Source organism: Morus notabilis, unplaced genomic scaffold (genome assembly GCF_000414095.1).
Source record: "Morus notabilis unplaced genomic scaffold, ASM41409v2 Scaffold25, whole genome shotgun sequence".
Lineage (NCBI taxonomy): Eukaryota > Viridiplantae > Streptophyta > Magnoliopsida > Rosales > Moraceae > Morus > Morus notabilis.
This window is the reverse complement of record NW_010357699.1, coordinates 169,729-197,522: the sequence shown is the minus strand read 5'-3', so window position 1 is coordinate 197,522 and position 27,794 is coordinate 169,729. Positions and strand designations below refer to the sequence as shown.

Genomic DNA, 27,794 nt, shown 5'->3' with positions numbered 1-27,794 from the left:
TTACGCCTCTGCCTCACTCTTCCAGCAATACTGTTTGTCTAAGCTTGGTTGAACACGCTTCTGCTTAAGTTTTGGAATGCTCTCCAATAGAGTGCTCACATCATCATGATGTTTGATATCGGATGGTAACAGTTCTTTCTCATCCTCCACTTTATTTAGCGAAGAAACACCTACCGCCTGCTTAACATTTGAAAGTTTCTCAAAAACGATGCCCAGAAACCCATCATCATGAGTAATGACTGAAATGCCAGTAGAAGTCTCCACTTTTGGAGTATCATTCTCTTCATCCATTTCCTTTTGCAATGCGATTCCGTTTACAGCATGCTTTCCATCCAAAACTTTATCTTCTGTCTCTGGAAAATCATTGTCAGCAATACTCACCATTCTTGATTCAATAGCCTGAACATCAATAATTTTAAACACAATCTCGCTATAGCCACATTCTACTTCATGCGACTCTTTGTCCTTCTCGTTTTGACAAGTATCGGCCTTCTCATTTTGACGCTGATGCTCTGAAGATCCAAGGACGTAATCAACTTTGTGGTCAACTTCTAGAGATCCAATATTTTTAGAATCCTGTCTGATATCCGAAGCGCAATGATCACTTGGCATAGTTTTGATTGCCGTTGTTATTCTTGGAATCATCATCGGTTTTATCTTTGAATAGTTCTGGTGATCTAGGATGTTCATTAGTAACTTCGAGGGAATCCTCAGAGAGTACTTTCATCTCTGAGAAGGGCAATGACCTTTTCACAGAAACTTCATTGTTAGTATCTCCACTCTTTTCCAGTTTTTTCTCAGCTCGACGAGTTTGAATGAGGTAGTGTGCAACCGATTTGAAGCCCAATTGTGATATCTGGAAAGTTGACAATTAAGATTACTCCTAAAAGGCATAAAGAAACACAGAGAAACCAAGAAAAATGCAATATATGCATAATTGAGAATTAACCTTCTTATAGAGAGTACCGGTTGGAGCCCACCCCTTTGCTTGCCTACAAAAACTGCAATTGCAAATCCCACGACAGACCGGGCAGATCCAGTTTGGATTTTCTATGGCTTTAAGTACATGCTCCCCATATCTATCCATTAAAAATAAGGGGTCGAGTTAATAGATCAATTGTTAAGGCAAAGATGAACATCTTAAAAGTATGCGATATACTTCATGTACAAACAATCTCCATAAAATTGTCCTCGCACCGCGTTGCAACTGCTGCAGTGAGTACGATAACTAAGAGTTTTCTGCCTGAAAGATGTTTTTAGTGCAACCTTTGTGCGTAATTGAAAATAAAAGCACTGCAAATATAAGTAGGCTAAGTTCTTCTTCTTTCATGGGAAAAAAAATCATTGTTTATTCCTCTCTATCTTTACCCTCAAAGGCATGTCCTTGGACTTCTATATATCTTTAGGATTCTCCAATAGGGGCATATTCATGAAAACAGAAATGCTAAATGCACTCGCGAGTGTCTCGAGTGCACGATTTGGGTTGTTATTTTATGCAATCTCATTGTGGGTCCCCAATTGGGCCCTACAAAACCAACAATCTAGACCGTGCAATCGTCACACTCATGAGTGCATTTAGTATTCCTCCATAATCCTCATGTCCTAAAGTGGCATTCCTTGTTTACTTGGATTGGTGAAAACTAATAACATTTTTGGCTGCAAATGTGTTGAGGTATTCTTTCTTATATGCTTGAAATTCAGTTTCACACTGACAACAAACAAAGGAAACAACCTGACCTGCATTGATGACAAGTTTTTCCCTTAACTGAATCATAGATTCTCTTGCCATCACTCCCACAACCATCCACAAACAGCATCTAGCTCTTGTCTGTGTTCCCCAATAGCTTTTCATGCTCTTCTGTGTATATCTCCGGCTTCGAACCCGCCTCAGCCAGAACACTTTCATCATCTCCCAATTCCTTGTCCTTCTTCACCAAAGCCACCTCTAAGTAACTAACTGGCGTTGAATTCTTCAACCTTTGCCTATAAACACAATATTAAACAAAGAAAACGAAAACAAAATAATAAAAATCAGTACTTTTTTTCTGGGAATTGAACACTATATTCTTACTTTTGTCCAAATTCTTCAATCTTAAGTCACAAAGACAGCATTAAACCAAAAAAATGATTTTTTTTTCTGAGAATAAAACACTATAAGTCCGCATATGCGTTTGTATAGCCGGTCCTAAGCCTGGATAAAAGAGGAGGGTTGCGGTAGGTTGACGGCTAGCGTAAAAATAAGTCACTATCATGGATTTCACTTACATAGAATATGTTGGGGCATTTACTACGTGCGACTCGCTATGCCGGGCCCCGGGTATAGTGTTAAATAGGCAAGGGGGTCTTCACACATTCATGGAAGTGTGCGGGGGGAAAAACGAGCCCATGAGCCATGTCGGGCCCTGGATATTGTGAAAAATATGCAACGGGGGTCCTTGCACATTCATGGACGTGTGCAAGGGGCAGAACTAGCCCATGATAGGAAAATTCGTTTAGGTAGTTGGAATGTAGGTTCTTTATTTGGTAGATCTATGGAGTTAGTAAATGTTATAGTAAAAAGAAGAATTAACATTTTATGCTTACAAGAAATGAAGTGGACAGGAGAGAAAGCAAAGGAGATTGGAAATTTAGGACACAAGTTATGGTATACAGGTTGGGAAAGGAATGACAATGGAGTTGGTATTCTAGTGGACAAAACTGTGAAGGATGACGTAGTTGAGATTAACCAAATAGAGGATAGAATTATTATGCCCAAATTGGTACTAGGAAATAAGTTTATCTATGTAATTAGTGCTTACGCTCCACAAATAGGATTGGATACTGAAACTAAAGTCAAGTTCTGAGAAGACATGGATGACTTAGTGTGTCGTATACGCAACGGGATAGCATTTTCATTGGAGGAGATTTCAATGGACATGTCGGTAAGGATAGGAAAAACTTCGCAAGGATCCACGGTGGTTTTGGTTTTGGAGCTCGAAACGAAGAAGGAAAATCTATTTTGCAATTTACGTTGGGACATGTATCATAACAAACACATTTTTCAAGAAAAGAGATTCTCAATTGATCACTTTTAAGAATGGGAGGAACTTGAGCCAGATAGATTAGTTTCTCACAAGGTATAGAGAACGTTCTCTATGTAAGAATTGTAAAGTAATTCATTGAGAAGTACTAGCCACCCAATATAGGTTAGTGATCTTAGATGTGAACATTAAGCTTTGCTATAGAAGGACTAAGATAAACCACCTCCTACGAACTCGTTGGTGGCACTTGAGGGGAATAAAGCAATTGGCCTTTAAATAGAAGTTATTAGATGAGGCTACTTGGTCGTATATGCGTGATACAAATACTATATGGGATGTCATGGCTAGCTGCATTAGAAAAGTGGCAAAGGAGGGTACTAGGGGAATCTAGAGGTAAAGGTCCCCCAGGGAAAGAAACCTGGTGGCGGAGTGAGGAAGTTCAAAAGACTATTAGGACCAAGAAGGATTTATATAGAGATTTACCAAAGCGTAAGGATGTTGAAACTTTTAATAAGTACAAAGAAGCGAAGAAAGAAGCTAAATGAGCAGTTGGTAAGGCTCATTCTACTTACTTAGATGAGGTATATAGGAAACTTGGGACTAGAGAAGGAGAGAAGGATATATATAAACTAGCTAGGATAAGAGAAAGGAAGTGTCGGGACCTAAATCAAGTGAGGTGTGTTAAGGATGATACAGATCCAGTTCTGACAAAAGATAAAGACATTAGGGAAAGGTGGATAAGTTACTTTGAGAAGCTTTATAATAATGATCATGTGATAGAGTTTTTAGGTCACAAGAAGAACCTAATGTGATGTATACAAGAAGAATCGGAGTCTCAGAAGTTAAAACTTCACTCCGGAAAATGAAAAGGAGGAAGTCATGTGGGCCAGATGATATTCCAATAGAGGTTTGGATGGTGTTAGGAGATGTAAGAATTATGTGACTCACTAAACTTTTTAATGAGATATTAAAGAAGCATATGCCTGATGCATGGAGGAAAGTATTCTTGTCCCTATCTTCAAGAATAAAGGAGATGTGCTGAATTGTAACAATTATAGGGGCATAAAGTTAATAAGCTACACTATGAAACTTTGGGAGAGGGTTATTGAAAGGAGATTAAGGGCCACAACTACCATCTCAAGTAACCAATTTGGCTTCATGCCAGGCAGATTAACCACGGAAGCCATTTTTCTTCTTAGGGTCCTGATGGAAATACAGACTATAGAGAAGCCAACACAGACCCACATATGGTCTTTATAGATTTAAAAAAGGCATATGGTAGGGTGCTGAGAGAAGTTTTATGGTGAGTGCTAGAAAAGAGAGTGCATGTGAGGTATATCAAGGTAATTAAGGACATATACGATGGGGTGGTCACGAGTGTGAGAACTGCTGGAGGCTACACGGCAGAGTTTCCCATTCGGACCGGCCTTCATCAAGGATATGCTTTTAGTCCTTATCTTTTCACCATCGTAATGGATGAGCTGACAAGAGAAATCCAAGATAGAGTTCCTTGGTGTATGCTTTTTGCGGACGATATAGTTTTACTTGATGAACATAGGGAATGAGTTAACCGTAAGTTAGAACTGTGGAGACAGAAGGAATTTAAGTTAAGTAGGACGAAAACTGAATACATGCATTGTAGGTTTAGTAACTCAAGTAATCAGAGTGATGAAACTTCTTTAAATGGTGTGGAGATTGGGGCTTCTAAGAAGTTTAGGTACTTTGGGTCTATAGTGCAGTACAAATGAGATACAGAAGAGAATATTCAACATAGGATTAAGGCATAATGGGTTAAGTGGAAGAATGTTATAGGAGTTTTATGTGATGACAAGATGCCTATTAAGTTGAAAAGAAAGCTCTATAGAACTGTAATCTGCCAAGCTATGTTATATGGTAGTGAATGTTGGACTATTAAGAGACAACATATATTTAAGATGAGTGTGACAGAAATGCGTATGTTAAAATAGATGAGTAGCCATACGAGAATGGATCGCATAAGAAATAAAGTTATTCGTAGTAAAATAGGTGTAGCACCAATAAAAGATAAGGTGCGCGAAGGCCGCTTGAGGTGGTACGGACATGTCCAACGTAGACCGCTAGAAGCACTAGTTCGTGCTTGGGAGGACATTCTTATACCTAATACTAGGAGAGGGAGGGGTAGACCAAGAATTACGTGGACCGAAGTAGTTAGGAAAAACATTTTAGATCTAGGCCTTCAGAAAAGTTTAATTTCGAACAGAGTTGCGTGGAAAAGTGAAATTCATATAGATGACTCCAATTAAGTTAGGATTAAGGCTTGTTGTTGTTGTTGAGAATAAAACATTATGATCATGCTTTCGGTACAAATTTTTCAACCTTAACAATAAGTACCGCATTTCAAGCGCAAAAAAAAAAAAAAAAAAAAAAATCTGAACGATAAAAATCAGATTCTTTTTTTAATTCAGGAAATAAAACACCAGAATCCTGCTATCGGCTGAAAAATACTAAAAACCCAGATCGAAAACTACCATAACATCTTCAACACTGCTACGACTTATAGTTTTCTCGGTTGGACTTTTCCTTCCATTTTTCCTTTTATGGGCAATAAAATTGGCCATTCAAAGAAAGAAAATAACAACAAACAAAGCTACATTTCGGAGATTAATTCAAATTTCACCTGGAAGACCGCCGAATGGGACCAGATGGCTGAAGAAGGGAAATGGAATGAAGGGTTTTGTTAATGTTAGGGTAAGAGGAGTTTCTCGGGGTCCGAAGGTTGGACTTGAGGTGGAGAGAGAGGTCGAAAATGCTAAGCTTCTGCATTTTCTGGAGATTCTGTTTGATTCTTTCTTCTCTTTACTGCTCGTATTCGGAGATGACGATTTCATTTTTCTGCGTTTTTGGGTGTTCGTCGGTGGAAATGGAATGGCTGGGATTTACAGGAGCAGCTTCTGGGTTTCGACGAGGATGGCCACGACCTCTCGGGGCGGCCATTGTCATCTCTCTCTCTCTCTCTCTGTTTGGATGTCCAACGGTCAAGTTTTTGGGGGCTCAATGAGGGTTTTGTAATTTGCAACGGTACTTATAGGAGGAAAAATAATGGAGGGAAAGTGTTTTAGGTGTCGTTCATTTCGTTGATTCGAGTTTAGAATTCGAGTTTTGCTACAGTAAAAAGCTCTCATAAACAATCACATCTAACATTTTTGCTACAGTAAAAAGCTCTCACATAAAATCACATCTCAACTCAAATTAAAAACTCGAATCAACGAACTAAACGGGCCCTAATTCTTTTTAGATTATTTTTATAAGTACTCATTAGTCATTATAAAGTGTCCTCTAATTTTTAAAATGATTTAAAACACTTTTTAACATATAAAAAATAAATCAAATTACCCATCCGATTTTGCTTACGTGGCAGGTTATTTAGAGATATTAATTTTTAATTAATTTATAAACATGATTAAATATTAAAAAATAACAAATAAATAAATAAACAAACTGGACTTATTTTTTTGTTAATTATCAGACTTTAAAAAAAGTTAAAAACTAAAATACATCAACTAATCTCAAAAATCAGAAAACCCAAAAAGTAAAAAACAGAGGCCATGTTTGTTTCCCATCTCGTTTTCATTTTTCACGATTTTCGAGAATGAAAAATGAAAATGCGTAAAGAAAACGTGTTTGGCGTCAAATTTTCAAAAAATTAAAAACAAAAACGTTCTTGTCCTTATATGAAAATCTAAAAACGATTTATTTCTGTTTTCATTCTTCCGTTTTCATTTTCTCTCTTCAGCCTTTTCACTCTGCGACCGTGCGACTGCCCACCCCTGTCTCCGACTGTGCACCCTCCCCCCACTCTTCTGTGACTACGTCCCGGCGTTGGAGTGGGCTCGACCGGGCTCGTGCGGCCGAGGGTCAGGATCGCGAAGAGTTGCAACAGTAGGGGCAAGCTCGGTGGTCGTGGATCTGGGTTCCCATGGTAGAGAGACGGGCACAACGGAGCTGCTTCATGATGACAGCGATGAGGCTGGGTTCTGGAGAATTTCGCCGATTTGTGTCTGCCATTTTGGCCTACGCTTGGAGATAAAGTGGAAGAAGTCTGCCGTTTTGGCTTACGCTTGGAGGGTAAAGCGGAAGAAGTCTGCCATTTTGGCCGGGTAAAGTGGAAGAAGTCTGACATAAAGCGGAAGAAGACAAGATTTTATTGGTCGTGTTTAGAATTTTTTTTAAAAAGAAACGTTTTTAAACGTAATAAAAATAAATAAAAAATAAAATATTTTTTTAATTTATTATAAAATAAGAAATAAATAAAAAATATTATTTATTTATTTATTTATTTTTATTTTCGTTTTCTCCTCTTTCAATTAAAAAGAAAGACATTAATATAATTTTTTTATACTGAAAATAATCTCTTGATAAAACTATTAAATACATGTTCAAAAATGATTTTTGTCCGAGATTGAAAACGTTTTCATTTTCATTTTCATATAAAAAATAAAATCATTTTAGAACGAGTTCCAAACGCGCCCATTAATTTTTACTTTTAGTTTTTTTTAAGTGAAGTTTTTTTTATTTAATGTTTTTATAAATTAATTAGAATTAATATTTCTAACTATATCTAAATAACCTCTCACAGCAACAAAACAGTTAAGTTTATATACGGAAGCAGACGTAAGGGGTAATTTAACATGTTTTATGTACATCATATGTGTTTTGAATCGTTTAAAAAAATCATACAGTGTTTTGGAATAAGGTACATATTTCAGGAGCACTTATAAAAATAATCCTTCTTTTTATTTAATGGGAAGTACTTTCAATTGAGTATTTATATTTGTACCACAAATATTCACAGATGTTCCCACTAATTAATGCTCATTTAATAACAATTTAAACAATCTATTCTTTTATAGAAATTTTTTTTATAATATCTAATGTAACATTTTCTTTTATTTATAAAATAATATAATTCTTTTCAACTACTAATGTTATATTTTCTTTTTTAAAATTAATATAATTCTCTTTACATTTATTTATCAATTATCTTCATTTTACTCTCTCTTTCTCCTCCTCCTTCTTTTTCTTTCTTTTTTTTAATGATGTCCATCCAATAAAAACAAAACCTCCATGATACAAAAACAACTTAGAAGCAATTTCAAAAAAAAAAAAAAAAAAAAAAACCATACACACAATAATGTTAATGCATATAAGGCTCAATAGCTACCGTATATTCACAAAATAAGATAGATGCTCATAAAGTATTAGATATACCCCCTATAAACCCCTTCCCCCCCCCCCACACACATCAAAATTAAAAGTCCCCCCAAGGGCTATCAAAATTAAAAGTTTATTTCATGGTAATATTGTAACACCCGCCTTATTAGATAACATATAGATGTATAAGAATTCACATGTAAGTGGACATGTGTCGAGATAAGGAAAGAAAAAAAGTTCAAATTTTATTCTAAGTGGACACGTGTCAAGATAAGAAAAGAAGAAAAGTTCAAATTTTCTTCTAAGTAGACACTTGTCGAGATAAAGAAAGAAGAAAAGTTCAAATTGTCTTTTGAAAGACACTTGTCAAGTAGATGGACACTTAGAATTTGATCAATGGCTAAGATTTAGCCAAACACTTGTGATCTAAAGGTAGATATTAGATATGGAATCAATGGCTAGGATCTATCCACATAAGCTTTGATCCAAAGGCAAGAATGTAAGATGACATACTATAAATAGGTGATGGATATATTCCATCCTTCATATGGAGGAAGCTAGAGAGAGAGTTGGCGAGATAGAGAGAAAGAGAAAATAGAAAGATAGAAAGAAAGAGAGAAAATCGAGAGAAGGATTTTCCTCTCCACCAGTAAATTTATAAGTAGATTTTCTATTACATCACTTGAACAATAATACATGAAAGTTTTCAATTTATGAAAATTGTCAATTTATATATACTTGACATGTTTTCATGAGATTTAGAAAGTGTTTTAGTTTTTATAATGTGATATGAATCTTGTGTTGATTACGAACCGACTCAGTTAGTAAAAAGGACAAATCCTTGAGGAACAAGAGATTCCGAGACATGGGCCGCCAGATAGAAGATAAAGGGGTTCTAATAACACAAGATGAATGTCAGACAGAAGGACCTTAAAAGTTTAAAGAAAAGTATTTTTAAATTGGAAATTATTTTACGGTTTACTTACTAAGCTTTAGCTTATATAGTTCTTGTGATGCAAGTAAGCTCTTAGTAGAAGTTTCAGTTGGTTCAAGTCCCATGACGAGTTTAAGTTAAGTGATCTTAAGTTATGTAATATTTAAATTTAATAATTTGTTCGAGGATTGTACTTGATACAGACATTATTTCTCTATTTAAGCAGTAACCTAGCAAAGTAAGTTACCATTTCTTCGAGTTGGCGTAGTTCTTAGTTGCTGGCTCGAGAGGGGCGTTACAAATATCACTTCCTACCAACTCATAAAACACTTTGATACGAGCTAAATAAGAATTTACCCATCCAGATGCACAAGGATGCTAACAGACTATATAATTGGGTCTGCTTGTTTTTGTTTTCGTTTTCATTTTTCACGTTTTTCGAAGCTAAAAAATGAAAACACAATCTAAAAATGCGTTTGGCACAAAACTTTTCAGAAAACAAAAACAAAAACATTTTTGTCTTTTTGTGAAAAATTGAAAATGAAAAAAAGTCGTTTTCTCGTTTTCGTTTTCTTCTTCTGAAAACGGTTTTCATTTTTTTTTTCTTTTCTCTTCTCCACTGCCCACCACCCCCGACAGCACCCCCCCCCCCCCTCCGACACCAACACCGATTGAAGGAGATGAAGGACGCCGGAGATGAAGGACGACAGAGAGAGACGTCGCCGGAGATTCCCTTGCTCGATGGCTATCGTCAGTCGTCGGACGCGTCGTTTCTCGTCGTCTCCGGGGCCGACGGCCCCATGCCGCAGACGAAGGCGCCCCCCCCGGATTCTTCCCGTTATGTATATATAATGATGTTTATTTAATATATTTAATAATATTAGTTATTTAATATATTATTACATGTTTTCAAAAATTAAACCGCCAAACGCAGTTTCAGTTTTTTTAAAACTGAAATCAATATCTGAATAAAACTACCAAACGCATTTCAGAAATAATTCCAAAATGAAAACGTTTTCATTTCTATTTTCATACAGAAAATAAAATCATTTTGGAACCAATTCCAAACGCACTCAATACTTGCAGTTCTTTATTTCTTATTTTTAAATTAATTATGATTTGTGATTCAGTATAAAACAAATGTATGGGTATGTTTCTTTATTACTTTGAAAAACACTTTCCTATATTATAGTTAATTCATGTGTATATTTCATTTTAAAAATATTTATTTCTATAAATTATAAGTAATGTGAAGGTATTTTAATGGGTTTTAGTGTAGTTTTATTATAGGATAAAATTGTAAATTATAAATTGGTGAGGGGTATTAATGAATTTGGTAGGTGCAAATATAATTACTCTTTTTAATTTTATGTCATTAAAACGGAAAAATATAAGCTTCTATAGGGGAAAAAATATGTAGTTAGTTTATAGGGGTTTTCCCACGGTGAGACTCCCTAAAATAACTCACCGATAGAACATCTTGCTTTGACCATTTGATTACTTTTTCAATAGTCAGATTTGCAGAGGGAGTAGTTTTGTTCAACGCACTGTACATTTTTAATACGGGCTTATGCAGATCTGATTGTCGAAAACTTAATTTCACGGTCAAAACATGGTATTTTACTTGGTGATTTTTTAAGGAGTCTCACCATAAAAATTACATATATTATAATTATTAGCAAAGATTATTAACATATAGGTTATTTTAGAAGTATTATCAGAGAGTTTCACACTTGAAACATTTTATGTTTAAGTAGTTTATAAACTTTATATTTTTGTCAACATTTTTTTATCAATTTGTTTATTAATTTTATGTTTTTAGTAGGTCTTTTACGGAGGTTTTTTTATATTTTTGTGCATTGTAAATTTAAATCAAGCTAATTGACAGAATTAAGATTGAGCAATAAAAATTGAAGAGTATTATGGTTTGAGGACATAATAAATATATTTTAAAATTTAATGAGTACATTGATATAAATGATAAAGTTTGAAGAGTTTATAAATATTTGTGTTAAAAAATTTAATAGAATAAAAATAATTAAAGACATATTATAATTTGAAAGTATATATATTTTAAAGTTTAAAGGCATGTTCGTAAAGTTGTGGGAATATAAAATCTGTCCAAATAAAAATTTTGTTGCATAAACCCCATACCCTCTTTCCCCCATTCCCTATCTTAGTGCGCCGTTCTCTGCTCTCTTATCTCTGAAAAAGAAAATCTCGATCTTCGAAGTCTCCGGCGTTGTCTATTTTTCTCTGATTAAGCTCTCTCTCTCTCTCTCTCTCTCTCTCTCTCTATATATATATATATATATAGATATATACACACACACATGTATGTATGTATGTATATATATACTGATTTTTCGAACTGAATGCGATTCTGCAATCTGGTTGATTTTTTATGGTTGCTCTCGTTGCTTGTTTGTTCCGTGAAAATTTGTTCTGGTTGTTTTGTGATATATGAATTTATATGATGCTTTGTTAGATTATTGGTTTTTTTTTTTTCTTTTTTTTAATAAAAAAGTCTACTCGCTTGTTTTCCCATATGTTAACTTCTCTATTTTTCATGTTTTACCTTTTATTGGACTGAATTGACTTATTAATTTCTTGTTTTGTGTTTCAAACTGTAAGATTAACTCTTTTTTTCAACATGCAAGTTGAAACCTTTGGGATGATGCTTTTAAGACATAGAAAATATGAACCTTTCGGTAGATTTGATATGTACTTATATATATGTATATATATGTATATATATACATATATTATAATATATGCGTATATATATATATGTATGTATATATAATCCATGATATGGTGGCTTTTTGGATGGAGCCTCGAGTGAAGAGCAGAGAGCCATGAGCTTGCTTCTTCTCATAGTGTTCCAGATATCAATGGCCTTCTTGTTGCTGAATGGATATTTTTGTTTCCATTTCTGTGAATTTGAAGGAGGCAAACAAATTGTTGCTTGTTCTCGTATTAATCTTTTAATTTTCTAATTTAACCTGTTTGTCACCACTTTCCATCGTGTTACCGGTCTTAAATCTTTTGAGATTCAGGTTGGAAATGTCTTTGGTTTAGATCTAAACTAGCAGCAAAAAGAAAAGGGAAATTACCAATTTGCTATTTAAAAAAAAAAAAAAACTTTTCAAGGGGTTGGGAATTTTGTCCAGATAATATACCTGAGTTTCCACTTTGATTTTATGGCATGTTTGGGACATATATTCAAACCCAAATTTGGGTTCTGCTACAGTGTTTTTTATCTCACAAAAAATTTGAATTTTAAAATTTCATCTTTTACAAAGTTCCCGCGAATGACTTGAATATATGTTCCAAACGGTAATCTGTTGCTGATACCCATATGAGTTATATATAAATATGCATATACTTTGACAAGATATAATAATTTGAATTTGCATTATCCCAATATTTGTTGGTAATAACGTATTGATCATTTGCTGTACGAATTCAGGTGCAAAAATGTCATTGTCAACCATTTCAACTGCCAAAGTTCCCTTTCGTTGCATGTTCCAATCCTCGCGACAGAAACCACTCGCCAGCGCCATTGTCAAATGCCCGTCTGCTCTTGGATCAGCGAGGAAAATCTCCGAGGTATTTGGCCTTAAGGCAGCCCAATCTTTCAAAGCATCAATGGCTACGTACAAGGTTAAGCTGATTTGCGAAGATGGGTTGGAGCACGAGTTTGAGGCTCCAGACGATTGTTACATCCTAGATTCTGCGGAGACTGCGGGAGTCGAGCTGCCTTACTCTTGCAGGGCCGGGGCTTGCTCCACCTGCGCCGGGAAGATGGTATCAGGCAGCGTCGATCTGTCCAATGCCTCTTTCCTCGATGATAAGCAGATGAATGAAGGCTACTTGCTCACTTGCGTCTCCTACCCGACTTCGGACTGCGTCATTCATACTCACAAAGAAACTGAGCTTTACTAACCGTTTCAAAGCTCTTTGCTACAGTGTTTTCGCTCTCTCACAAAAAAATGTAATTTGCCGGTTGGAATTGGCTAGTGCCTTGAGAATTGATCTGCCCATCTTGGACTTTTTGGCATGGTATGGTATGTCACTTTCTAAGGATGTTTATTTTGGAATGCCATCTAAGTTGAATTCTATGAATATGTTATTCTGCTATGCCTTCTTGGTTTTTAAAATTTCCGTCCTTATAACGGTTTGCATTGAATAATTTGTCCAAATAATTACTCGAGTTTTCAAGACTCAAGCTTGTAGTTGTGGTTTCTCAAGGTCACCTTCATGGTGAATAATCACGAGTTTCATGTTTTACAGACTTACAGTGAATAATCTTGTGTTTCAGGGGGTTTCGCCTTAAGCCTCTAGTTTCAAACTCAAGATTGCTAAGCGAGATTGGTGGATTTGGGATTTTTTTTCTAATGTTTTTTTTTTTGTTTTTGTTTTGTAACAAATGTTTTAGTATATTCAATATAATATGTAAACATGTTTTAATATTCTCAGATTGTGTGTTATATGATGTTTTCTCCACACGGGTATAGTAAATTACTCTCTAATCTTTTAATTTTGACAATCAATCTCTTGAATTTGTAAAATTATTACAATGTGTCTCATTTTATTATATTTGCTCAAATTTTTTTATTTTTAAGAGATTAAAAGTTGAGGAATTTAAAGATTTGTGTTGTATTTAAATTGGGGTGTTAAAAATTTTTGTCAAACGTGTTTTTTTGACATTTATTTAATACAATCATCATCAAATGGGGCATATTGTAATAATTTTATAAGTTGAAGAAGTAATTTGTTAAAATTAAAAGTTTATAACGTAAATTGTTAATGTGATACAAGTTTAGGGAGAAACGTGTAAAATACCCTTATTTTATATGAGGTACTCAACATAAGTCGTACAAGTCATATTTTATATTGTTGCTCGTAATGCCTGCGACCGAGACAAGTAATAGAAGCAAGCAGTTAAGTAGGTTTGATTTTGGTTCAGCTTATAGTAGCTCTTTACTACAAGAACCTTCTCACTAAATAGTGAACTGGAGCGATCAACAACATATATAAATAAACAATGTTTTTCAAGAAGGAAATAAATAAATGAGGTTGAAAAGTGTATTTTAACCACATATATTGGTTTCAATGGTAGACGTCTGTAATTTATCGGCTATTATTTGCATTCTAATTTGGTCCCTCAAACTTTATACCTTCATGAATAAACTTGTAGAGACCAAAAACTAATCTAGCCATCTCTGTCCTTGTAATATAGTCAATTTATATTCAAGTTTTATTCAAGCTTATAAAGATGACTGAACATCTTGGGTTCGAATTTTCAGAAAGTATTTTAGTAGAATATTAAAATCAACGGGGATAGGGAGAAACTAAAATGACATAAATATTAAGCGATTGAATTTTGGTGGCATATACTGCCTAGGAAAAGCACCTACAAATGAATTTGGCGGGAGGGAGAGATGGAGGGAGAAAGAGGGGTAGAGGGAGATAGATGGAAGAGAGTGCAATTCCAATATTTGGTTGGATGGATAAGAGGAGAGAAAGAAGAGATGGAAGGAGAGGTTCTTCTTTTGGGTCTACTAATTTGGATCATTCCCTTAACGAAACGACTCATTAAATCCATCAAATTTCAAATTAAAAGTATATTTTACATTCTAAAAGAAATTATTATTAAATAATAAAACAGACAACATAGTAATTGAACAAACGTCCATTTCAACTCTCACTCCCTTATACCAAACAACATTAAAAATTATTATAATCCTCTACATCCTTCATATTCATCATCCTTTCAACTATCTTCATCATTCCTACCCCATCCCTCCTAAAGCATATAAAGCCCATGACCCTTATCTATTGACCGCAGTCTGGCCCAATTCCATCATTATTAAAAGGGTAATCTTGATAAATATTTATTGAAAGTGCATGAGTTATGATTTTTACAATTTACTCTTGATTTATAATATGTTTAGTCAAATAATTACACTAACATAGGGGTATTTATCAAGAGTAAGGAGTAACTGTCCAGACTCATGCACTTTTAAGGATAAATTCTCTATTTTTTCTTATCAAAATAGGAAAATCACAGATTCTACCTCTTTAAGAATTGACTTACTAAAAGTACCACATTTAAAAAGACTCTATCTCTTGACTAGTTATATAAAAGGTAGAAATATATAGGCTAATATTAAGGGGTAGAAATAAAAAGGAGCTCTATTTTAAGGGGTATTATTTTTAAATATTACCCTATCAAAATCCGAAACTCCAACGGAACATTGAAAAATAAGGGCTGACAATTAGAAGTTTGCACTTCAATATAATAAATTCATTGGGCGTTTGGTTTAGGACACCTAAGTTGATCCCCTGCAACATTCTAAGTTTTTAGGCAACAATACGTCAGAAAGACCCAATTTCTAGTCCATTCTCTTTTAAACTGAAATATATGATATCATTGCTTATAGCATAAGGAAAATCCCAAAATTTCATTACACGTTGAGAATATTGAACCATTGTTGATGAACTACCCACATGGAAATCCTTCAACAACTATGAGATTCTTTTTTTTCATTTTTTTGCCATTTTCAAATCGGGTCAAACCAAATGCAACTGAATATAAACATGGTTACAAGTTTCACCAAAACGTACTCTTTTGTTCTCTAGTTAAGACTTACTAGAACAAGTAATTATGTACTTATATGCAAACCCACAGGGCTAATTTTCAAGCTGTGGTCTTCTAGTACTTTATTTTCTCTCTATTCGTTGCTAAAAAATTATGGGAACCAAGTCTTTTATTTTTGTGGCTTGTGTTCTTTTGCTCATTAGCTTGACCCTTTCGGCACAAGCTGCTGATGAGAAAGGACTAGGAGCTTCATTTATTTTTGGAGATTCTCTAGTTGATGCCGGAAATAATAACTATTTGCCAACTTTGTCCAAGGCAAATATACCTCCTAATGGGATTGATTTCAAAGCCTCTAGAGGAAATCCCACTGGACGATATACAAATGGAAGAACCATTGGTGACATAGTTGGTAAGTTGTGTTAAACAATGTTTTTTTCTCATTTAATCTTGTTCATCATGATCTTTGTTTCTTTCCAATTAACTTTGGATAATTCTCTCGCAGAGTGTATGGAAAATGCCCTATCGATATAAGACATCTTTTAATCATTAGATCTTAATCAAGTTTCATAAAATTATTGTACTTCTTAATCGGAAACCTATCAATATGGTGCTGCTTGCTTTAAACCGTCAAATTTGTATTAAATTTTATCAAATATACATGTTTTTTCATTTTTATTTAATTTAATCAAATCATGTGTTCAGACATATGCACCATAGAAAAGTACATCCTATTCTAAAAGCTCCATTTTTATTTATATAAAAAAAAAGCTTCATTCTTTTATAATATTATATATAATTGTTACAGCGAGTATCTGATAGGTATGATCTATAGAATCCTCTTTTAAGTTGACCCCAAAATAAACACTCTTAACTTGCAACTTTTTTATTTTAGGAGAAGAATTGGGGCAAACACACTATGCTGTCCCATTTCTGGCACCAAACTCAACAGGAAAAGCAATATTGTATGGAGTGAATTATGCATCAGGTGGTGGAGGGATATTGAATGCCACAGGAAGAATTTTTGTGAGTACCCAAAAAAAAAATGTTCTTCGAAGAATTCTTTATCATTTTATTTTAATGTGAACCAAAGATTAATTTGTGATGAATTTTGCAGGTTAATAGGCTAGGAATGGATATTCAGATTGATTATTTCAACATTACAAGGAAACAGTTTGATAAACTATTGGGTCCATCAAAGGCTAAAGAGTACATCATGAAGAAATCCATTTTCTCTGTCACGGTTGGATCAAATGATTTCTTGAACAATTATTTACTCCCAGTCCTCTCAATTGGAGCAAGAATTTCACAGAGCCCAGATGCTTTTGTTGACGATATGATCAAACACTTGAGAGAACAACTTACTGTATGTACTCGAAACACATTATCTTTTTAAAACTAACCTTATTAGTACGATGTGTCAGCTCACATGAGAATCATATTAGACTAACAAAAAGTATGACGATTAACAAAACCTAATGGAAATTTAACAAGTCAGAACTATATCCAATCGGTAAAATATTTTTTCATACCCTACTACGACGAAGTTCTCTCCGTTTTCTTTCATGGTTTTTGTTAACAATGACTTTGTGGTGTGATTGGTGAGTACAGAGACTTTACCAACTGGATGCTCGGAAGTTTGTGATCAGTAACGTTGGGCCAATAGGTTGCATACCTTACCAAAAGACCATAAATCAAATAACTAAAGATCAGTGTGTGGACTTGCCTAATAAGTTGGCCGTTCAGTACAATGGGAGGCTAAAAGATTTGCTTGCTGAACTGAATGATAACCTCCCAGGATCTACATTTCTTTATGCAAATGTGTATGATCTAGTTTCGGATCTCATCACAAACTATGAAAAATATGGTAAGCACGTAATACAGAAATGTCACTCGAAAGATGTCATCTTTACATTTATATCACTTAATAACATAAAGTTAAGATTTATTCCACTCAATTACAAGAGAATATCCTCGCACAAGATCAATTTAGTTTGTGCAATTAAAAATCATTGAAATGTACTTGGTGAAACAACACTAGCCCAAATACTCTCTCTCTCTCTCGAAAGGGTACTAAAATTATGAGTGGTGGATTTTGATTGTTCATGAATTGGTAGTCTGGTACATAACTGGGATGAACATGTTTTATGCAGGTTTTTCAACAGCTAGTAAAGCTTGCTGCGGAAATGGCGGCCAATTCGCGGGGATAATTCCATGCGGACCGACTTCGAGTATGTGTTCGGAACGATCCTCGCATGTTTTCTGGGATCCCTACCATCCCAGCGAGGCTGCTAACCTTGTACTTGGCAAGAAGTTAATTGATGGCGACCAAAGATACATTTCTCCAATGAACCTCAGACAACTTCGTGATCTCTAGTTTTATTATTCTTATGGCATTTTGTATTACAACAAATAATCAATTGCTTGTTCAGTCATATGATATTGTTATTCTCACATCAAAATTTGTTCCTTTTCCTTTTCTTCCTTTTTTTTTTTATTTTATATTTTTTAGCTGAAAGAATGTTCCTTTTTTGTTCTTCATTTTTCATGTTTACTTACAATGCGTTGTAAAACTATTCACATTCTTAGTGGAAGTTGTGGAGGTCCTTTTCCCCAGTATTTGTGGATACGTTGTTGTGACTTGTGGGGGTCTTAACTACAGTCCACAGTTATTTTTATAGGCCAAAACTACAAGTCTACAATTCGGTTGGAACTTGAAAAGGTAGTTGAACAACTGATCTCTAAGGCAATAAGTTTAACTGATGAGCAATATCTTCCAACCAAAATTCTTGGCGTACAAGACTTCTCTTTTTTGTTCATGAATAGAAAGTTTCAAAGCTAAAAGTCTCCGACACTAATATTGAAAGGGAGAAAACCAAAATACCGTTCAATATGATAAAAAATATTACTTATGTTATTTTATTTAAAAATAAATAATTATCATTTATTTAATAAAAAAAAAAAAGATACTATATCATCCGATTATTTTGAATGATATAAATAACAGGCTTGTATAAAATTATGATAAGCTATATACTTTTCTTAATTTTTTTTTCCCAAAGTTGAATAAAAAATTGAAATTCAAGAATCTAGAACAGAACAAAAGGGCTATGGAGCTTATGCCGTTTTGTCTTCCAACTGGGAAAACAAAACATGTTTGTCGTGTTTAGAATTTTTTTTTTTTTGTTTTTCAGGTTTTTTTAAAAAAAAAATAAAAATGATTTTAAAACGACGTTTAGCACAATCAAAAATAAAAAACGAAAATGAAAACGATTTTTTGATTTAGTGTAAAATGAGAGAGAAATGAAAAATAACTTTTAGTTATTTTTTATTTTTTATTTTCGTTTTCTTCTCTCTCGAACAGAGAGAGACATTAATGAGTTTTTTTATATTGAAAATAATCTCTTGATAAAACTACCAAACATATTTTTAAAAATGATTTCTGTATAAAATTAAAAACGTTTTCATTTGCATTTGCATACAAAAAATAAAATATCATTTTAGAACGAGTTTTAAACGCGCTGATTATGTTATGTCAAATGCAGTCCAAACATATTCTTTTGTTTTCCTTTTATATGTTGATATTTTGCATGTGCCAAGTCATTTTCCAACGTGAAAATGCCCAAAAATGGCCAAACCCATTCCCATATAATAGACGGATTTCTTAAGAGAGTTCACAAGCTAGTGAAGATTCAATTGTTTTTTGCGAAATAGTAAAAAATAGGTCAATATGAAAAGCTTAAGAAAGTATATAGGCCAATTTTTAGTTATAGAAATTAATAGGCCATAATTTGTCAAGTTATGGTTCATAATCAGATAAGTTATGGATAAACTTGTCAAGTTATGGTTCATAACCAGACAAGTTATGGATAAAAACCGTGAATAACTTGTCAAGCTATGGTTCATAACCAGACAAGTTATAGACGAAAACAGTAATTTAGCCTATTTATTAACTTATGTAAACTATTGGCCTATTAATTTTAATTTATCTCAAATCTTAACCTATTTTTCTCTTTCTCCTTTATTTTTTTAATAATTTCCAAGCCCAACAAGCAAACCAAGCATAAACTTTTGAGATTCACTTGAAAAAATCTTGCTAAAAATATGAAAAGCAAATCAGAACATGCTCCACTAAAACTATAATTAATAACAACCAAATTGCTCAAGTAAACATTCGTGTCATAATTCAGATTATAATTCGTTACAATATTTTTTCTCATAAAAAATACACATAAATTAAAAATAATTTTAAATTATAATTCTATAAGCAAACGTCCACTAACATTCATTTTAATCCATATAGATACATTAGAATTGGATAATGAAAAACATGTACCCAAAATTTCCTTTATATAAAAAAGATAAAAAAAAAAAAAAAAAAAAAAAAAAAAAAAAAAAAAAAAAAAACATGTGTATCCAAAAGAAAAAATCCCAACAAAATTCATGTGAAGTGAAGGGAATCATGGGAAGGCAGAAAAAGCCAAAGGGGTAGAGAGAGAGTTTTGAAAATGGTACTAAGGTAAGTAGGGGAAAAAAGGACTGATTGTCAGTGATTATGGGCGACCGAATGAGCAGTACCAGTACGAGACCGACTGAGTTGTGAAGTACCTACTGACCCCAGGAATAGGATAGCTATTCGATTCTTTATTTATTTATTTTGGAATAAAATATTTATATCAAATTCAATAAAAACAATAATAACACTTTACCAATATTTTATAATAATTGTATGATTTTTCATTGAAGATACAGGAATTATTTAGTTTAAAGATTCGTATTTTAATTTAAATCATGATTTATAATTTATTATAATATTTTTTTTATAAAAAATATATATAAATTAAAAATAATTTTATTTATTCTTATGTTGATATCGGAAAAGAGTCATATTTTTTTTTTCCTCTTCTCTGTTGAATAAATTTGAGGCTTTGTTTGATGGAAAGCGACGTATGATTCAGTTTGCCGGAGGCATATGGATGTCCACTCAGCCCGCGCGTGCCTCTGATCTGCAGCCCCTTCCTCACCGACAGCAGCCCCTCTCCCTCGCTGACATTTTCTCACTGTTTTTGACCAACTTATGTTTCTATCAATTCACATATGACATATATACTTGACCACTTTTATTTTATTTTATTATTTTTTGTTAAGGAGATTACAGCCCTGTTCACTTCATTAATTCGAGTTTAGAATTCGAATTTTGCTACAGTAAAAAACTCTCATAAACAATCACATCTAACTTTTTTACTATAATAAAAAGCTCTCATATAAAATTACATCTCAACTCGAATTACAAACTCGAATCAGCGAAGTGAACGGGCCCTACATGACCACCCGATTGATAAATGATATTGCTCGTTATAATTTCTTTTTTCTTTTTTTTAAAGGGGGGAGAATTATAATTATAATAATTGCATCGGGATTGGTTCACTTAAATATTAAACAGACGTTTAGTTTAGATATTCAAAATTATTTTTAGTTATAATATTTAGTTTGAATTATGGTGATTTAATTGTGATTTAAATTGGTGTTTAGATACACAAATAAATTATACTTTGAATTGAGGAGAAAATTTAAACTGTGTTTGGATAAATGGTTAAAAATGTCAATAGAATTTTGTAACAAATCTTATAAAATCTCATTATAAATGACATTAAAAATATGCAATATGGATGGAGATTTGTTATTCTCTTCATTGAGAACACATTAAAAAAAAATTATTTCAATCAGAATTGAAACAAAAAAGTTATAATTTTTTTAAGCTTAAAATTGAGGAGAAAAAAAAGTAAAATCCGAATTATTTTCACTGTAAAAAACAATTCAAATTGTGAATTTAGGTGGAAGGTCAATTCTTAAATCAATAATTTCAACCATTGTAAATGGTTTAAACCCGTTTTTTTAACAAAACAAAAAACACATAACCCGTTCTTTTCATATGATGAACCATAATTCAAATGTTTTTGTATTTGCTTCAAATGATGGATACATATGGGTGAATATATTATTACATTGGTTTGGAATTTTGTTGAAATTTTATTGAAAAATTGGAGTTTAGCGGCTGAAATTTCCTTACTAAGGACTAACTAGTAGGTGTCTGCTTAGAATTCTCAATTTACTTTAATATCCAGAAAATAGTCTCATTTTTTGTTGTTGTACCTTTTCAAACCCAAATCTCACTTCAGCTTTGACTTAATAGTTTTTTGTTGATTTTTTATTTTTATTTTTTAAATAAGGCTTGGAGTGTTGCTATACATTAGGAGTTTATCAAAAATCCCATAAAAAAATTCAAGGCTGAATAGATTTTTTTTAAATTTTTTATTATGATTATATGAGGTAGTCGTACAGCTACTTTCACGTGATTGATAGAAAATCTTCATATTTGATTCATAAAATTGGCAATTTATTAGAGCTCGTGATTTTGCTTGATTGTTAACCCTAACAAAGCTACCTGATTGGGATTGAAAAAAGGTTCTTTAGAAAGTGAGTGTCGTTCTCTTGTTGCTACCTGAAAATGGGAAAAAAAAAAAAAAAAACAAACCTTTTATAAAGGTAGAATTGAGCCCCCACTTCTAAATATTTCTAAATGTTATCCAAAAAAAGACCAGCTTACCTTCAAGTGAAAAAAAAAAATAAAAAAAAATAAAAGGAAGACTAGCTCAAACTAATGATTTTTTGTCCACACAAATCAATGAACTCAAATTATTAAAGCCACTGTCATCCATCGGCAATATTAATGAGAAAAAAAGTAATAATAATTAATAAAAATAAATAGACATTTTAAACAACCTAGGCCACAAAATTTGTCGTTTTCCCAATTGTGTGCATAATTGAGGGGGTAATAACGAAGAAAAAAAAAGGTTGGGTTGATAGAAGGCCAATCAAAGACAATCAATCAATCAACATAGTTGATTTAGCAAAAAATAAAAATAAAAAAAATCAACATCTTGGAATGAATGATCTATCCTAATGCATCAACGTCGTTAGGTGGTGATGAATGATAATGAGTCCGTTCATTTCGTTGATTTGAGTTTGTAATTCGAGTTGAGATGTGATTTTATGTGAGAACTTTTTACTGTAACAAAAAAGTTAGATGTGATTATTTATGAGAATTTTTTACTGTAACAAAACTCAAATTCTAAACTTAAATTGATAAAATGAACGGAGCCAATATTTGTTCCTTCTTTTTTAAGGCCGGTGTCCGGGGGAAGAAGATCGGACGGTGAGGATGGGGAGCAAAAAGAGTGTTTTTGTGTGGGGCCGAGAGTAGAGGATAAATGTGTTCGTGGTTAATGGATTAGAAGGAAACAGTAAGCCGATAATTCCGGTGAGAGATGGATGGGAAGTACGGAGGGGGGAGAGAATCTGATGCGGACATGACGCGTCCGAAATCAGAGGAGAGACCCAATAATTGCTCCCCACGCTGCCCGACACTCATGATTCTGTCGGTATTGTCCCACCCACCCCTCCCACCCCCTTCCCACACTCTCTCACTTCCATCAGTCACTTTCAATCGCTTCTTCTTCTCCCCCCTTTCTTTGACGCCATTGTTTTTTTTGCCCGCTTTGCTCCTTCAATTTTTTTTTCTTCTTAGCTTTCTTTCTCTCTCTCTCTCTTTTTTTTTTTTTTTTTTTTTTTTTTTTTTCGTGTTGTCTTTCAATTCCAACTATAAGTAAGTAGTGACTTTCTTTCGTAGAATTAATTTTTAATTATTAAATCATATTAATTTTAAAATATATTTAATATATATAATTTTTAACGACTAAAAATAAAAAAATAATGATAGTTCACCCCACGATCTTACCTGAAAACTCTCTTATAAGTATGGATAATCCTAAAAGTGGCGTAAAAAAAAAAGCTTATTACTTGCATGTAATTTTGAAGCGGTCATTGTTCACTAACTTTTAAACAATAAAAGAAAAATTATTAAAGTTTTAGGATTTTTTTTGTCTACTGATAAGATCAATTTTTAACTGCTAGATATAATTAAAATTACATTAAATTTAAAAATATATACAGAATAGATAATTTATGATATAGATCTGATCGTTGATGAGTAGAGAAGTATAAATAATTCATTTTTTTCAGTCTTATTAAAGAAATTGTCAAAATTTTGTTATGATATGAAAGATTTTACATTTTGAAGATGAAACTGTTTCAAATTGTCTCATTTATATTGATTTTTTTTATCAGTTTTACTTATTTTATTTTTCTTTTCTATATGATCTTGATTAAATCTAGCATTTGAAAACAGACATTAGACTCAGATATCTCATTTTGTTTTCATATGATAGGACTATGATCTAATGTATGTTTTAAAATAATATCCTAACACATTTTTTCTGTTATTTTATTCGATATACGTACGGAAAAAATATTTAGGTAGCAAAGAAGTCCAAAAGTGCGACATTTTGTTTAGATGTTGATGTAACTTGATTTTAGAGATGGATATTTACAGTGTGTAAAGGTGATCATCCGACCAAAACAACTATTTATATATACGGACTATGGCAAACAATCTAGTGGGAATATAATCTCAATGCCCATGCCATTGTACCATGGGTCTGCCTAGACGACTGACGAGTGCTGGAATAATATTGCACACAATCAGTTCGCTTCATTTAGAACACTTCTATTTATTCTGATCGGATTAAAATTTACTCACAAAAAATGAGTCTCATTAAATTAATAGGTAGGACTCATCATTTTATGAGTAATGGAGTTTTTTGGCAATGAGAATAAATACCATGTTTGCTTTATTTTATAAGTAGTTTTCTAATTTACCTACAATATATACGTGTTAATGTTATGATTTTACTATTATTGTTCAATAAGATGAGAGCATATGGCATAGTGAATAAAAGCATTAATTTCTCTCTCAAGTTTTTTTTTTTTTTTGGTTGCTGGAAAGCACCAAGTTATATATACAATGAAAAATCAGTTGATATATCATATTCATGTTATAGTTTCTACTTAGAAGAATTGAGGAGCAAGGACAATCAATTACCTCTTTCATATCTATTTAGTTGATTAATGGTATTTCTATTGCCTAGGGAGTGCACGTTTTTCTCAGGGGTAGTTGGATTTTCTCACATAGTGGGGCATAAAACATTATCTACGTACACTGATGACAAAGAAAGCTATACGACCCTAGAAATATGTAGATCAACTAGGTCATTATCTAGTAGTAACCTAATCTACACATCATTCATTTTTTTTTTTTATTCCTAGTTAGGCGAGCATTATGAGCTCTACTAAGCTATATTTCATAGAATAACCAAAAGCAAAGTACAGTAAAAAGTAAGTATATATAGATTCAATTTGCAGTCATGTACTGAAGTACCGTCTTTTTTCTTCTTTTACAATTTAATTGCTTTCTTTATCGCCTCCTTAATTTACTGGCGATCCAAACCCTATGATTAGCGGTTGTATATATCTATATATAGAAGTTGAATGTATGAAGCTCGTGTATATAATAATCATTATGTAATATAACATATATATTATGCATAGTATAATATTCCCATGCATGCACTACAAGCAAAAAAGGTAACGCCCGTGGCCTAACTCATGCTGCCATAATACACGTACACTTGTACTTTTTCTTGGATGGAACACTTTTTTATTACATTGTATTATTACTAACAATCATAAATTATTATAGTCGTTGGTGATATTATATTGTCGTAGATAAATACACTAGTGGGTCCCGCAATGGGCGTCTCCATTTGAAACGAAGCCAAAAACGAAGAACGAAAATCATAGGAATAGCAGTATTAATGTAATATAGTTATTTTTCTTTTCATACTCGTCCTAAGAAGCAAAAAAATATTTTTAAAAAATACAAATAGAGAGAGAAAGAGGAGCCACAGCAGTCCCCACATGTAGCTATAGTAGTGGTAGTAGCCGACCCAAAACAGGGTTTTCTTCTGGAGCTAGCTAGCCGACTGAAATGTCGTGCTTAACAGAACACTGTAATAAAGCTGTTTCCTCTGCCTCATATATGCCTCAGAAAAACTGTTCCTCTCTCTATCTCCTTCTCTCTCTCTGCACCCCCCAAACTGATCATTATTCTCTCTCTCCTCTCCCTTTCTCTCTCTACTCTCTCCCTCCTTAAAAACCCACTCCCCACGTCCTCTTCTCACCACCGCAACAAAAACCAACATTCCAAAAACCACAACTCCAAAAATCACAACTCAACCTTACAAGTTCTCCAACTTGAAAACTTTACGTATAGATACAATATATAGATATATATAGACCTGATGCCATCGGAGACGGGGGAGCAGATACGGCGGCCGGCGAAGTCCCAACACCCGGGAGGAGCGGCGGCGGCGACGGCGGCGGCGGAACAGGAGCATCTGCCGTGTCCGAGGTGCGACTCGACCAACACCAAGTTCTGCTACTACAACAACTACAACTTCTCTCAGCCGCGTCATTTCTGCAAGTCCTGCCGCCGCTACTGGACCCACGGTGGGACCCTCCGCGACATCCCCGTCGGCGGCGGAAGCCGCAAGAACGCCCAGCGCTCCCGCACCTCCGCCGCCACCTCATCTTCCTCTTCTACCACCTCCTCGACCCAAAACCCAGATTTCCAATCCGATCCGGCCCGCTCTTACGCCTCCCCGGCCGCCCGCCACCCCGGTTCTCGTGCCATTCTCCGCCGCCGCCAGTCAGGGTTTTGGCGGTGACGTGAAGGCTGGCGTTGGTGGGCTTTGCGGCGGGAGCTTTACGTCGCTGCTCAACACTCAGGGGCCGGGGTTTCTGGCTTTGGGTGGGTTTGGGCTTGGGATTGGGACTGGGTTTGAGGATCTGAGTTTTGGGCTTGGGAGAGGGATTTGGCCGTTTTCCGGCGTGGGAGATGGCGGCGGCGGCGGTGTTGGTGTTGGGGGCAATGGTGGTGGTGGTGTTGGGCCCAGAGGGATAGGATCCGCGTGGCAGTTCGAGAATAGTGATCATCATGGTGGACATGGAGGGCTTGTTGCTGCGGGTGCAGGGGATTTCTGTTCTTGGGCTGAGCCTGCGATTTCTACACATGGAAACGGTCTCAAATGAAATATGAAAATGGAAAATGAATCTTCGTTTGTTGTTTATTAACTGCTCTTCTTTTGTTTTTCTTTACGTTTTTAAATTTTTCCTGGTTTTTAAATGGAAATTGTGGTTTAGTTTTAAGGGTCTTTAGTTTTTTTGAGGTCAAACCAGCTTAAAAAACCAGAGTTTAGAGAGAATGTTATAATGGCCTTTTCTTTGTTTTTCTTTTTCACTCTTTTCTTCCTTTTTAACTCTTATATGGCTTTTGTTTTCTCCTCTCCTACTTGTAATCACTATGCTTATATGACATTGTTAATTAGTCTAATACGTTAATGTTATCTCCTCTCATCAAATGAATTGGTGAGTTTATAGAAAGTAGAACATCTCTTTTTGTGATGGGAAATTGGCTTAATCACCTATCTTTATGCTTATATTTATTTGTTTATTTTTGTAAACAAGTGAATATGTATATATATAGTACGTCGTGGTGCATGGAATAACAATTGAGGTACATTCTATTTGTCTATATATATATATATGTAGATGTAAAGATTTTGGACGTTGAGCCAAAGCCAAGATTAAGAAGCGCCATGGTCTTAAATGAAGGCCATACTCGACCCATGAGCCATCTTTATCTGCAAAGATCTCTCCGGCCTCCGTGCCCAAAGAATGTTGGCGCCTGTTTTTCTTTTATCGCCCGCGTTTTCTGCAAAATCGAGGCCATAATTTAATTTGATTCTTAACTTACTCTTGTACCTCTGCTAGTTAATTATATACGGTTCAGATGAGAATTCAAACAATTGTTGTTGTAATAAGGTTCCGTTTATTTAATCGATTTGAGTTTAAAATTTGAATTTTATTACAGTAAAAAACTTTCAGAAATAGTCACATCTAATTTTTTTGTTATAATAAATTTGTTTTTACATAAAATCACATCTCAATTCGAATTAAAAACTTAAATTAGCGAATTAAACAGGTTTTAAGTTATTTATTTATTTTTCTTGGACAATTATTATGGTTT

The 27,794-nt window shown here is 33.9% G+C and overlaps 3 protein-coding genes and 1 pseudogene across 5 annotated transcripts; 3 read left to right on the top strand and 1 right to left on the bottom strand.

Annotated features, from left to right (window-relative positions):
- On the bottom strand, positions 1-5,993 carry LOC112094371 (annotated as a pseudogene).
- Positions 5,994-11,260: 5,267 nt separating this feature from the next.
- On the top strand, positions 11,261-13,648 carry LOC21403188 (ferredoxin). 3 transcript variants are annotated; one of them, XR_002903487.1, is made up of 3 exons: positions 11,261-11,408; positions 12,617-13,209; positions 13,469-13,648. XR_002903487.1 is itself a non-coding variant. In XM_024174992.1 (2 exons), the coding sequence occupies exon 2, from the start codon at positions 12,625-12,627 to the stop codon at positions 13,090-13,092; it is 468 nt and encodes a 155-aa protein (XP_024030760.1). In that variant the 5' UTR covers positions 11,261-11,408; positions 12,617-12,624; the 3' UTR covers positions 13,093-13,439. The 3 variants fall into 3 exon arrangements, 1 of the variants encoding a protein (XP_024030760.1); XR_002903488.1 differs by having other exon boundaries at positions 12,617-13,214; XM_024174992.1 differs by lacking the exon at positions 13,469-13,648 and having other exon boundaries at positions 12,617-13,439.
- A 943-nt stretch (positions 13,649-14,591) lies between these two features.
- On the top strand, positions 14,592-18,125 carry LOC21403187 (GDSL esterase/lipase At2g23540). The gene is made up of 6 exons (XM_010090696.2): positions 14,592-14,693; positions 15,917-16,160; positions 16,644-16,774; positions 16,866-17,114; positions 17,360-17,615; positions 17,902-18,125. The coding sequence occupies exons 1-6, from the start codon at positions 14,592-14,594 to the stop codon at positions 18,123-18,125; spliced, it is 1,206 nt and encodes a 401-aa protein (XP_010088998.2).
- A 7,577-nt stretch (positions 18,126-25,702) lies between these two features.
- On the top strand, positions 25,703-27,045 carry LOC21403186 (dof zinc finger protein DOF3.4). Its single transcript, XM_024175178.1, is given in 2 exon segments — positions 25,703-26,328; positions 26,330-27,045. Coding segments are annotated over 2 exon segments (789 nt in total). The 5' UTR covers positions 25,703-26,007; the 3' UTR covers positions 26,798-27,045.
- Positions 27,046-27,794: the final 749 nt, after the last annotated feature.

Bases quoted from the DNA above. Each gene is read 5' to 3' on its own strand.
- LOC21403188 (XM_024174992.1), top strand. From the start codon at position 12,625: ATGTCATTGTCAACCATTTCAACTGCCAAAGTTCCCTTTCGTTGCATG.
- LOC21403187 (XM_010090696.2), top strand. From the start codon at position 14,592: ATGGAGGGAGAAAGAGGGGTAGAGGGAGATAGATGGAAGAGAGTGCAA. The intron at 16,161-16,643 runs GTAAGTTGTGTT...TTTTTATTTTAG, and splicing joins AACCATTGGTGACATAGTTG to GAGAAGAATTGGGGCAAACA. The intron at 17,115-17,359 runs GTATGTACTCGA...TGGTGAGTACAG, and splicing joins ACTTGAGAGAACAACTTACT to AGACTTTACCAACTGGATGC.